We start from the raw sequence: 12,745 nt of genomic DNA on the forward strand, positions 1-12,745 counted from the left end.
GCACTAAGGAGCGATCTCCCTACAAAACATTGGGTCAGAACCGTCAGATCAGTTCAGTTCTGTCCGTTCGCGCAGGCATCGGAACCTTAACCGACCTTAACCAGAGAGCAGGTCAGTGGAAATCGACAACGAACCGGTTTTGCAGAACATGCAAGAAAGCATTTTTGGTAGAGAGTAAATAGTTGAAACGTTTCATGGCTCGCCGGATAAACAACACGCTGTTTCGCATGTGATACTATTTAGTGCGCGACTCGCCCTAATCCAAGGCCCTAAGATCGAAATCCATCCTGACCAACCCCGCCTATAGGAACTCGTGGGTCGGAGTGCATGAGAGGGATCATCCATCTCATCGGCCACGCCGCCTAACAAATGGCGGCGCTGGATCTCTCGTCGAAGCATGCAAGCCCTAAGATATCTGGCGGCAAGAAAGTCGATTGGATATGCCATGAGGGGCGTTCCGGTAGTTAGACGACGAAGAATCGAAAGGCATGGTGGTCAGTGGGAGATTGAACCGGGTGAACGTATATTCGTCAATCTAATTCGAAACGGAGAGAAACAAGCTTATTTCTTTGACGACACACATCGGGGCCGTCATCCAATGGCATACCCCTCTCAAACGTCGCCGCATCATAGAAACAAGGGATTCATTCAATAGGTACGGATACTATACGGAATACGACGACGCCCGACGAACCAAAATAGTTCATCTGACGATCTTCATCTGCCCCGACCAAGGAGACGGGTGAGTAGATTATAACCTGAAGGGACAAGAGACATTGGCAAACCCCTCCGCATGGACTTCGTCATGTCCTCATATCCATCTTCATCAACCAGCCATGCGTCGTGACGATGGGGGATCTACCGAGCCGTGCGCCGGCGCGGAGCTGAAAATCAAAGAGCGAAGATGACGTGAAGCGAATCCAAGCCTGATAGAAGAATCAATGAGATGGGATCCCGCAGCTGTGCCATATCGCCCATAATACTCAGCAAGGACGACCATCGGATCTATTCCCGCCCCACGACCCTCCGCTCAAAGTCCTCCGCCAACCTCATCCCTTCCACCACCTCCAATCCCCTTCCAAGCCCTACCCGACTCTGATCCTCCCACCATTTTACCCCGCTCTCCTCCCTCCTCTTCCTCCCTTCATCCTCCGTATCCGTATCCGCCAGGCCCGCCCACTCCCCATCTCCGCCCAACACAACCACGATCTGTCCGACCCACTTCCCCAACTTCTCGACGGTATCCCCGTCCGCGCCGGCGAGGCCCTCGGTCAGATACACGACGTCAGGGGCGAGGTGGCGCAGCATGTGAAGGTGGCCGGCCGGAGAGGCGAAGGGCATGACGCAGGTTGGGGCGTCGACGAGGCGGTCGGCGTGGGCGCGGAGGATGTTGTAGCGGGAAGCACTGGCGGAGAGGTCGGTGGCGGAGAGGGCGGGGGTGAGTGGTTGGAGTTCGGAGGCGGGAGTGATGGCGGGGGTGGAGATGGCGGAGTAGGAGGACGCGAGGGAGGCGGGTTGGGTGGGTGGGGAGGAGAGGTGGGGAGCGTAGATGAGGATGAGGAGGTTGACGGAATCATGGTCAACGGAGTTGAGGTGGGAGAGGAGGGACTGGAGAGGTATTAGTAGTTGTTAGGGGTTTGAGAAGGAATACATACCGCTTGCTCAGAATAGCTTCCTTCTTCCTCTTCCAAAGAACCCGCTTCGGCACTCACGACAATCGCAACCGTCCGCCTTTTGATATTCCGCTTTCTCGGATCCGCCTCTTTCATCGAACCTTCCGTTCCAGCACCATCTCCCCTCCTCCCCACCTCCTCCTCCCACCTCTCATGATCCACATAATCGCTATCCTTCCCCTCCTCGCGTATCGCCCCCAACGCCCCACCCACCATCGCCCCCGCCGCCGCCATCCCGGCCTGCACCCGCTTCCCCGCCGCATCGATCATCTGCTGCGGACTTGGCGTCCTCTTCATTGCCCCCGCCATCCTCGCCATCAACGTCTCCTCCCCAGGCACCCCAGACCCAAACCCCTCTCCCGACCCAATCACCCCCATCTGCGGTCCCCGCTCGTCCATCGTAACATCGTATCCCGGCGGCGGCGGGTCCGCGCGTCGCTTCCCCTTCCCCGGCCGCGCGGACCCCTGCCCTTCGCCGTAGCTGAGGCTGCTGGTGTCTGGGTCGTCGTCGCTGTCGGAGTCGTCGGCGGCACTGCGCTCGCGCCAGATCCAGGTCGCGATGCCGGCGGTGGCGATGGAGCCGATGAGGAAGAGGGGGACCCAGTGGCCGAGGAGGGAGTGGCGTTCGCGGGAGCGGGCGCGCTGGGACATGGTTGGGGAGCGACCAGGCTGGTTCGTGGCGGGTTCGTTAATGAGAATCGTCGCGTGGGTGACGCGAAGCGTTGGATTATGTATGCGCGCTGATCGTGGCGGGGGATATGTACATGGCGCAATTCGAATGACGGGTTGAGATCACGATTGTAAGACTCCGGTAGGAAATAGCGAGAAGTGGGAGGGTATGAACTGGCTTATTGATAACTTTTCATCGGTGGCTGGGACGACCTAGGGATGTATGAGGGTCCAGTTCTGTTGATGCCGAGGAGGAACGGCTTTTGGTGGAGGCTGGTGACGGGACAAGGGGGGGACAAGGGGCGGGCAATTGCCGACAGGGGGACATGATCGACGGAGTAAACAGTCCGTAGTTGTGAAAGGAGATCTCTTAGTTACCATGCCTTCTTCATATCTGGATTCTGGCATCTCCTGGTATTAATTCTTCTACCAATGGAGTTGTATTTCAACGGGATGAAATGGCGGGTTGGAATCCGTGGATGCGATATATCTCTTCATCGCCGCCAATGCTGCAGAGCCACGTGCATCGCATGGAGACATACAGCACTGCCACTACATAAGTACTTACTGGCAGCATTGCTTCTTCAATAAACCACATTCATTGCTAGGCAGTATACGATTCATTGAGTTGCGGCTGACGTTTTGTGTCTCCTTCGTTGCCATCTCGTCGGTTTCCTTCCTTGTACCACATCCAACCATGCGCCTTGTGACGCAGTCCGCGGCTGTTGATATTGAGTTCAAAGTTATCGAATACTTCGGCAATGACATTCCATGTTACGCTATCCTCTCACACACATGAGCCCAGAGGAGGTGACGTTCAAAGAGCTACGGAAAGGAACCGGCACGAGAAAAGACGGCTATCGAAAGATTAAATTCTGCGAAGCGCGAGCGATTGGCCATGGATTAGAGTATTCCTGGGTCGATACCTGCTGCATCGATAAATCAAGCAGCGCGGAACTCTCGGAAGCTATTAACTCGATGTTTCGTTGGTACCGGGATGCGGCGAAGTGTTATGTATACCTCTCCGATGTGAATGCACTCAGAGGTGAGGTAACCGACCAGTTGTCATGGGAGCCGGCCTTTCGCAAGAGTAGATGGTTCAAACGAGGCTGGACGCTTCAAGAGCTTCTTGCCCCGCGATCGGTAGAATTCTATTCGGTCGAGGGGACGCGACTGGGCGATAAAGAGTCGTTGCAGAGCCAGATTCATGAGATTACCGGAATCCCTATTCGAGTTCTTCAGGGATACCCACTGTCGATATACACCGTTGATGAGCGAATACTGTGGGCAAAACACCGCGAGGTCCTGCGCGAAGAAGACGCAGCGTACTCTCTTCTCGGTCTTTTTGACATCCACATGCCTCTGATTTACGGTGAAGGGCGGCAGAAAGCCCTGCATCGGCTACATAAGGGGATCCACGAGATGCAAGGAAAGTCTAGCGGCTGTGACCTAGATGACGTACCACTGACAACCCCAGATCAAGAGAAAATAGATCCCTGGCTATCTGAAGTCGCGCGGGTGATGTACGACTACGTGCCAGCTCTATCCGTCAAGAACATCTATTTATCGGCCAAGCAAGGGGACCTGGTAGCGATTATTTCCAAGCTGGATCAGTCGGGGAATCCGGTGGATTGGTGGACTTGCAGAACGATCGAAGGTCGGAGGGGATGGTTACCGTACAACTATCTTCGAATTCTCAACAAGCCCCCCGCTGCAGTAAAATCCTAGCGGTAAGGATGGAACACTGAAAACGGGACCCCAGAATCTAAGCTGATCACAGTTGCACGACGGCTCCGAGGCTTCGGTAAGGTCAAGTCAACGATGTTCTTGGCTGCAGTACTAACTAACCTATCTCAAGAAAGTGCCCGGCTTATCCCAATAGCAGGCTGTCGACTCTCACACGATCTCCTTCACTACCTCGCTCAACTGTGGCACCCATTGCACCTTATCCTTCGCATACACCTCCATGATCGGTGCCCTCGCATCTAACCACTTCGCATCGTCGATCGTCCCCACCTTCACGAGGACAACCCCCGGAATCTTCTCCGCCTCGGAGAACAGATGGTGCCCGCACTCCGCGCAGAAGTTCACCGTGACGGTGCCCCCCGAGTCGCCTTTGCGCTGCCATTGCTTCGGGGTGCCGGCTAATTTGAACTGGGCCTGCGGGACGCCGAGGACGATGCTGTGGGTGCTGCCAGAGAGGCGGCGGCAGGGGAGGCAGTGGCATGCGGCCTGGTGGGGTTAGTGGTGATGGGAAAGGAAGGTGGGAAGAGGAGAGGAGTTTGGGGACACGCTTGGATGGAGGGGTACATACGGATTTCATGGCGGATTCATCTCCGTCGATTGTGTAGGTGACGTTCCTACATCCACAAGCTCCGGTAACCATCTTGGCGCGTTTGGAAGGGTAGAATATGGCTTTATAGAAGGTAAGCTGTCAAGAATGACGAATGAAAGGCCCCGAGCTTCTTAATGGGAGCTGGTATAATAATTGCTTTGGTATGATCTCGAACTCCAATCTGATCCTGGGGATGCGCTTCCCGATATAAATATTTCGTTTCTCGTGACCATTCTCCGCACCCTTAGCCTCCGCCCCGCTTTAATCGCCCGAAATCCTACGTAGTACGCATTCTCACCAGTTCGACGCGACGGCGAGTCCACCGCACGGTGGATAGGAGGAGATAGTCTGGTCAGCTAAGTCCGGTCGATCGGGTGCGTTACCGTTATCGCATTCGGGTGGTCGAATGCTCGAGTAGCCACAATTACCGGTAGACTGCCGACCCCGCTACTAGTGGCCGATACTGACTCGAAGTTTTTGGATATGGGAAATGTGGCGTTGTATAGTTATTCGTAATTCTCGACTCATGGACTTTGTAGGGAAAGAGAAATATCTTAAGGATGATGAGCGGAATTTTTGCAAGGCTACATCGTGACATGGTGTATCCATAGAGGAAGGGATTGAACGATGTTCCGTAGCATGGCGACGTATTCCTAATTATCAATTACGGTGAGTGATCATTAATAAGGAAGTTGTAGAGTAGTGGAAGGCCTTGATTTTCATATACTCTTTTAAACAATCTGACGGCAGCTTGACCTCCGTTTTGGGCGGTTTGTGACACCGTTTTGGGGGTAATTTGGTTCCCAAATCTAGGACCCAAGTACTCAGGATCCCAAAACAAGGCACTCTATCTTGATTGGCCAGCCGTTTAACAAAACTCGTAGGGAGTTGACGAGTGCGTAGACTGTAATTAAAGGCAGAGGACTTAATGATAATGTGAGAAGTACAATGGCCCATGATCTTCAAACGCAGTGGAATCCCTTACCAGCAGTTGAGTCCCCAATACCATCATATATCTGCTTCTTTGGATATGGGCACAGTGGGCGTTTGATGACGGGCGAAGTTGACACACTGGTGGCGGCCACTGTTTCTGGAGCAATTCCGTTCTCCACCCATTCTCTCAGGGCGTCAAATGTGGTGTCGGGATATGCGCCAGAGCCGCCAAAACAGTGACCTAAACCAGGTGCAAGAAATAGACGATAATAGTCCTGAACGTTGGGGTCGACAGCCGCAATCCGATCATAGTAATCCTCACTCTCACGTGTCGGTATGACACTGTCGGACTAATGAACAATAAATCAGCCTTGCCTCTTTTCGGTTCATAGGGAAACGTATCGTTCCATGACATCCAACGAGCTTACCACCTCTCTTACTAAAACTCTGAAAGGTCTGGATCTGCCGTGCCGATCATGGAGTCATATACTTGCTTAGAAGTATGTGCAATGCGACCGTACTCTTCGTGGGTAAGAAACCTTGTGGTCGCGGTTGGACTTCGCTGAATGAAGAGCTTGACCCAGTTTGTACCGAGCTCCAATTCATTGGGTGTGCAAGTTCTGTTGGAAGTGCACGTGGTAGAAGCGATTCCCCGTTGGATTGTTGAATCGGTCAATTGGGCGTCTTTGCCTACACCAAACCAAATACTCGAATTATCGACTCGTTTAGCGCCAGTCCACTGGTGCAAGTTAGCAATGAGAGTCACGGAATGCAACTGACAACAACAGAGAATGAAGAATCGGAGGGCCATTGGATATCCAAAAAGGGCAAAGACTTACAGCTCCTTGCACTATAGTCGCTGCTACGGCTGAAATGCGCCATTCGTGCCAAAATTGGTGCAGTTGATGACCTTGCCAACAAGACTTGTAGGGTCGAATGTGCAGGTCTCGGGGTTCGTAATGACTCCATCTATCACACCATCCTCTCCATCACAGGAGGCGATTGCAGCTCCAGTCAATGCCTCAATTTCGCACGAAGGTGGATACTGGCCATGTAGATCCATAAGAAAAGCTGGCCATAGAAACGAGACGAAAAACTCGGCCCAATTGATTGCCGGTGCGCTAGCAGCAATACCATCATAGGCATCTGGGTAACGTTGGGCAAGCATTAGACCCTGGCGGCCGCCCTGAGAACAGCCACTGAAGTATGAATATGCAGGAAGCTGACCATAGAAGGACTTCACGGTGCTTTTCGCTACGACGGAAACATCGTTGAGCGAGACAGACGCCAAGTTTTGGAGCAGATGGAGGTTGGGATTTCCTTCGCACAGGAGTCCCCAATTGGTGGGATCAACATCAGAACCTAAGCCTGCATCAGTCCCGACAGTCGCGTAGCCTTCGCCAACGGCCACTGCCATGCCGAATAACCCAACATAATGAAGACCGGCCTGTCAACCAGCTCCTCCAATGGCTTGTGGTCTGCCATTCCAGGTGTCAGATGGCATCCAAACCTGGATGTAGATCGTGTCATTCACGCCAGGATGGGTGTACGAAGCGGTGACGTTGCAGAAGTCAACATTCTCCACATTGACGCCGCCATGATTGGCATAGAGCCCAATATGGACATTATTTGTATAGTTTGACACGAAGTTGGCATCTAGAGACAAGAATTCTGCGCCAAAGAGAGTGGGATATGGTATCAAAGAGGCCGAGCACGCATCGGCCGAGATAGATCCGTTGAACAGCGACGGGATCATGACTACGTGCGTAGAGAACCAAGTAGATAATGACAGGTGTTCCCGGGTGATAGTTAAGGATGGAAAAGTGTGAGAACATTAAGACAGGCCAACCGCCAACCTGTGATGAACGGACACTATATATATTGGCATGTGCCATACCAGAGCATGATACCAGATTTATCTATCCACTGAACCAGAAAACAAAATCTTGATCCTCGGCCTTATTTCCGCTAGCTGTGTTATTGAATTTGGTAGAGGAATGCATACGTCGTTGACGATGCTAATTTCCTCATGTTGGCCCAGGTTCCGCGTTAACTAGCTCTTCGTGTTCTACTATGTCCCCACTTGTCCGTATTAAAAGGGGTCTGATTCGTACCCTCTTTACGCCAAGCAGGAAAGGACCAATCAAAAGATCTTGTATCCTCATTTTGAATACGCGCATTTGAGAGCAAATATAATGATCTCCTCAGCGTGCATCCTCAACTGTTTGTTCCAGTGGGTCAAACTTTGAAGTATATTCCCTGAACTTTTTAAGCATGCCGGGCCTTTCTATTCAAATACCTTATCAAAGTGGAACTTGAGCATTTTATCGGTCGATACACGCGCGGTAAATCACAGTGAAAATGTAGGCCAGGGGAGAAGACGGTACATACATGTAGCGACCTAACTGTCGTAGACTAGGCCGTCAGCTATGGCCTAAGGCTATAGGCTCTATTAATAATCCTGCTATGAGCCTCGTATGTAAATTATATTAACTTAGGAGGACTAAGTTAGGGCAGGAGACCACATATAGACACAGAATTTGCTAGATGTCGAAAAATCATCTGACTTTCAACCATATTAAGTATATTCCAGTGCGACAATTGACTTCCCGACTCACCACACTTTGGAGTCCTTTCCACGTGCTCGACACCTCAGATCCAATGAAGTCCTAATGCCTACAGAGCCAAAGACACAGGCGCGGCGGTCACATAGAAAGTCACGGAAGTTGTTTAGGAGGGGTACAAACTCCGTCTTAGAGTTTGGACTAGGGCCAGGCCGAAGGCATCGTGTTGCTTTTACTCCTGAAGAGGATTCCCTGCTGGTACGTCTGGTGCGGGAGTATGAAGAGGAATAGACCACGATCACGGAGGAAATCAGGCGTAGGGGTCCGGTTTAGCATCGCACCCTCCTTACGTTAAGGAATCGCTTCCGTCTGCCGGCCTCTCAAGGCGAAGCCGTCGCCGGATAGCATTCAGTAGTTCCGTAACTTACACGAATCATCTCCCTTGCCAGTTCATAGTGTTTGAGATGTCACTAACATCCACAGATTAGGGGCAAATAGATCCCTAGCCATTCAAGGTTACGCGGGGGATGTACGACTACGTGCCCCCTGCATCCGTCAAGAATTTCGAGTTATCGGTCAAGAAAGGGGACCCTGGTGGCGATTATTTCGGAACTAGATCAGTCGGGAGCCCGAGGTGGTTGGTGGACTTGCAGAACGATCGATGGTCAGATGGGATACTTTACCGTACATCTCCGCATTATTATCAAGGTTGCAGTAGAAGTAGAATCCTAGCGGCAGGGACTCGGCACTCGAGACGGGCCCCGGGTTTCCAAACACTGGTCAGAGTTGCATGACGGCCCCGAAGCGTCGGAGAGGTCAGATCGATGATTTTCTTGGCTGCAGTACTGACTAGTCTATTTCACGATTAAAATCTCCTGGCTATTGCCATACCAGGCTGTCAAAGTTGAACGTGGAGTCTGACAACCTCCGAGCACTAAGGGCATCTCCTATCGCTTCCCAAACCAGCGACTGTTCACTCACACCACCTTTTTCACCACCTCGCTCAACTGCGGCACCCACTGCACCTTATCCTTCGCATACACCTCCATGAACGGTGCCCTCGCATCCAACCACTTCGCATCGTCGATAGACCCCGCCACCACGAGGACCAACCCCGGAATATTCTCCGCCTCGGAGAACAAATGGTGCCCGCACTCCGCGCAGAAGTTCACCGTGACGGTGCCCCCCGAGTCGCCTTTGCGCTGCCATTGCTTCGGGGTACCGGTGACTTTGAATTGGGCCTGCGGGATGCCTAGCATGGTGGTGTGCGTGCTGCCGGAGAGGCGGCGGCAGGATAGGCAGTGGCATGCGCCCTGGTGAGGTTATTGGTGATGGGAAAGGAAGGTGGAAAGAAGAGGTGGGGTTTGGGGATACGCTTGGATAGAGGGGGACATACGGGTTTCATGGCGGATTCATCTCCGTCGATTGTGTAGGTGACGTTCCTACATCCACAAGCTCCGGTAACCATCTTGGCGCGTTTGGAAGGGTATAGTACGGCTTTATAGAAGGTAAGCTATCAAGGATGACGAATGAAAGGCTCCGGGATTTTCAATGGGAGCTCGTATAATAATTGCTTTAGTATGATCTCAAACTCCGATCTGTTCTGGGGCTGCAGTTCCTGATATAAATGCACAGTTTCCAGTGATCAGCATGCCATTCTCTGCACATCTCAGCCTCCGCCCCCCTTTTTAATCGCCCGAAATCTTATGCATTCTTACCAATTCGACGCGACGGCGAGTCCGCTCGCGGTGGATCGCAGGAGATACATGAACTCCATGAAGTTAAGTCCGGTCGATCGGGTGTTCAAGTGCTCGAGTAGCCACAATTATCGGGAGACAGTCAATCCCGCTGCTAGTGGCCGATGCTAACTCGAACCTTGTGAAGATGGGAAATTCGGCATCGCGTATTCGTAAGTATCGACATATGAACTCTGAGGAAAGAGAAATGTCTTAAGGACGATGGTTGTAATTCTTGCCGGGCTGCATCGTGATACGGTGTAGAGGTAGGGATTGAACGATATTCCGTAGCGTGGTTAGTGTACACATTCCTAATTGTCAGCGAGGTTAAGTAATCACTAATCAGCAAATGACACGGTCTGGATGTGGAAGATCTGCGTCCTGACTCCTGAGATTACCAAGTTCCATTAACCTAAACTAAAGAGAGAGAGAAGGAAGAAATCTCCTGGCGCCTTCGTGCGCGAGAGAGCGACTCTCCCCTCTGCCACCCTATGATAATGCTGTGTCACCATGTTTGCTTTTCTGATAATCCACATGCAATCCACCAGCCACATCTCTGTGGCAATCAGCTGCAACCCAGCTGCCCCCATGCCCATGACAGCAAGTTCTAATTAAGGCCTTGATTTTCATTATACTTGTTTAAGAAGAATAACCTCAGAAAGCATTATGAGAAGAAACGAATTAACGAAGTTACTTTCATACATATATCTTAGGTGCTTACTACAATTCATACGACGTCAGCGGCGTTGGTGGGAGACATACAGCATGGCGTAGGAGGGCAAAATTCGGGAATCTTTATTGACATTGGAATTTGCACCATTTTCAATCCTTTGTTACTATTAGAAATTAGAAGTGAACCTCTTGAATTGCCTAATAAGCGCAATATGTTAGAATCTTAGGATATCCCAACTTCATCCCCTATCACGACCTGCTTGATTCTCTACACGAATGACCACACTGGTTCCCCAGTATACTCATGCGTCCCCAACCCCTCCAACTCCACACAATCCGTCCGATTAAATGCGTCCGTCACCGCATACACACTCGTGACCTCCCCGTCCCACGGATTCGGACACGCCGCGAACCCTCCGCGCTCCTGGCCCTCGATCTGGAACGTCCAGTACCCCGATGGCGGTGAGCAGAAGTAGAACGCCGACCGCGGACAGGGGATGGGGTCCTGGCATTCCGGCAGGGGCAGCGCGGTCCACTTCCAACCTTCGCCGTTCGCGTAGGAGCCCGGCGGGATGTAGTGGGAGTGTTGCACGGTGATCTTCACCAGGCCGGTAGGGTCGACGTACATCTCCTGGCCGCCAGGGACGATGGAGTACTGGATAGGGTGAGTATATTAGAACGGGGACTGTAGGGGAACTTACGGGACTAGTACCGGCCCAGGCCGTCTCGGTTCCATTGGGGCAGTTCGATGGCGGGTCGATGGGGCAGTAGTCCCCGGTCTGGACGGTGAAGAGGTTCAAAGCACCGCCATAGTTTGCCTTGAGTGCGTTATATTGGCGGTCGCCGGGCTTGTAGGACGTCCAAGTCGCGAGATTTGGGCGCTCGCTGATCGGACAGTCCTGGGCTAACGTAGCCGGAAGGACATGGGCGATAGCGAGAAAAATGTTAACGATCGATCTCATCGTGACGGAAAGTAAAACGACGTGTTGTTTTGCTACAATCAAAATATTCTTGGATGACTTGACAGTGGATGTATGAAACCAAAAACTTTCAGAAGCGGAAACTTTAAGAAATGAGGAGCCCGGAATTATATATTAATTGTCTGGACATGCCGCCCTCCCAGGTATGCCCAGCGAACTCTCGAATTCTTTGCTGACAGCGAAGTAAACGGCTCAGCTTTGACGACTTTCGATCTCGTATTGTTTATTTCCCTCCGGTACTGGCGGGTCAATGATATTGGATTCTCGATGTAACCTCTGCTCGGTAACGTCATCGAGTTACGATCATCCCTAGCAGTTCAGCTGCTCTGGTGGGCGGGCCGTGGAACGTCCATCCCGACATCGATCCGGTTGGCCTAAACAAATCTATGGAGAGCAGGCTGCTATCGAAATATTCGATTAAAGACCAATAGGAATAGAGCATGTTTTAATACACCTGGATGGTGCGCGGGACTAAGCAGACAAATAGATGTCACTTGCAACGGTTGAAACACGGAGATATTAGACCGAGACTTGGCGTTTGGTGGAGAACCATTTCTAAGTTTAGCTATGCGATATTAGTGTCGATCCATTCCCCAACCACTGTCTCTGGAGCTCGAGAATGGAGCACCGTATGGTGGTGCAAATCATGAATTCGTATTCAATCTATTTACAATAGTCGCACCATCGAAAACAATGCTGGGATTGTGGTTTGTTGCTATACACCGTTGTATGACGGCAACCTCCTCATTTCGTGCCACCTGCGTAGGTTTGCGGTAGCATTCGAATGACCCTGATCCGATGACCTGCATGCGGAGTTCGTGATTTTGATGTATCCAAATCGTCCCTTCGGGCATCCCACCATCGGTCGGGCGAAACTTTGGTATGAACCACTGCCGGAAACTCCGAAGTTGTCTCAAAGTCTCGAAGGGGTAGTCTTCCCACACACATGGTTAAACCGTAAAGCCAATAGAAATCGACTTGCCCTCATCATAGTGAGTGTACAGTTGTTCCCCATCCATTTGCCACCGAAGTTGCTCGCTGTTTACTCCCATTTCCAAAGTCTCTCGGCCTCAAAGCAAGGAGCGGTGCTCCCGGTAGCCCGCTCGCTAATGCAACGACTAGTAATCAATACGCCGTGTCTCGTATTCCAAAATGAGAACTGTGCCAATACCCAAGTCGCTCA

General features: G+C 51.8%; 5 protein-coding genes across 5 annotated transcripts; 1 reads left to right on the plus strand and 4 right to left on the minus strand.

The window, feature by feature from the left end:
• Positions 1-563: 563 nt before the first annotated feature.
• Positions 564-2,761, minus strand: P152DRAFT_437783 (uncharacterized protein). Its single transcript, XM_033677589.1, has 2 exons — positions 1,656-2,761; positions 564-1,608 (listed from the first exon to the last, which is right to left on the minus strand). Exons 1-2 carry the CDS (start codon positions 2,322-2,324, stop codon positions 1,006-1,008), a joined length of 1,272 nt encoding a protein of 423 aa, XP_033533057.1. The 5' UTR covers positions 2,325-2,761; the 3' UTR covers positions 564-1,005.
• Positions 2,762-3,137: 376 nt separating this feature from the next.
• On the plus strand, positions 3,138-4,855 carry P152DRAFT_508028 (HET-domain-containing protein; the record flags this gene model as incomplete). The annotated part of the gene is made up of 2 exons (XM_033682565.1): positions 3,138-3,775; positions 4,746-4,855. The coding sequence occupies 2 exons, from the start codon at positions 3,138-3,140 to the stop codon at positions 4,810-4,812; spliced, it is 705 nt and encodes a 234-aa protein (XP_033533058.1). The 3' UTR covers positions 4,813-4,855.
• A 784-nt stretch (positions 4,856-5,639) lies between these two features.
• On the minus strand, positions 5,640-7,366 carry P152DRAFT_489102 (putative feruloyl esterase; the record flags this gene model as incomplete). Its single annotated transcript, XM_033682132.1, has 5 exons — positions 5,640-5,960; positions 6,031-6,049; positions 6,132-6,349; positions 6,521-7,020; positions 7,066-7,366. 5 exons carry the CDS (start codon positions 7,364-7,366, stop codon positions 5,640-5,642), a joined length of 1,359 nt encoding a protein of 452 aa, XP_033533059.1.
• Positions 7,367-9,151: 1,785 nt separating this feature from the next.
• Positions 9,152-9,835, minus strand: P152DRAFT_437791 (uncharacterized protein; the record flags this gene model as incomplete). Its single annotated transcript, XM_033677590.1, has 2 exons — positions 9,571-9,835; positions 9,152-9,487 (listed from the first exon to the last, which is right to left on the minus strand). Exons 1-2 carry the CDS (start codon positions 9,640-9,642, stop codon positions 9,152-9,154), a joined length of 408 nt encoding a protein of 135 aa, XP_033533060.1. The 5' UTR covers positions 9,643-9,835.
• A 1,060-nt stretch (positions 9,836-10,895) lies between these two features.
• Positions 10,896-11,352, minus strand: P152DRAFT_373672 (uncharacterized protein; the record flags this gene model as incomplete). The annotated part of the gene is made up of 2 exons (XM_033675564.1): positions 10,896-11,237; positions 11,284-11,352. Coding segments are annotated over 2 exons (411 nt in total), but the record flags the coding sequence as incomplete, so codon positions are not given.
• Between the last annotated feature and the right edge of the window lie 1,393 nt (positions 11,353-12,745).

This window comes from Eremomyces bilateralis, assembly GCF_010015585.1.
Source record: "Eremomyces bilateralis CBS 781.70 unplaced genomic scaffold P152scaffold_13, whole genome shotgun sequence".
Taxonomy (NCBI): Eukaryota; Fungi; Ascomycota; class Dothideomycetes; order Eremomycetales; family Eremomycetaceae; genus Eremomyces; species Eremomyces bilateralis.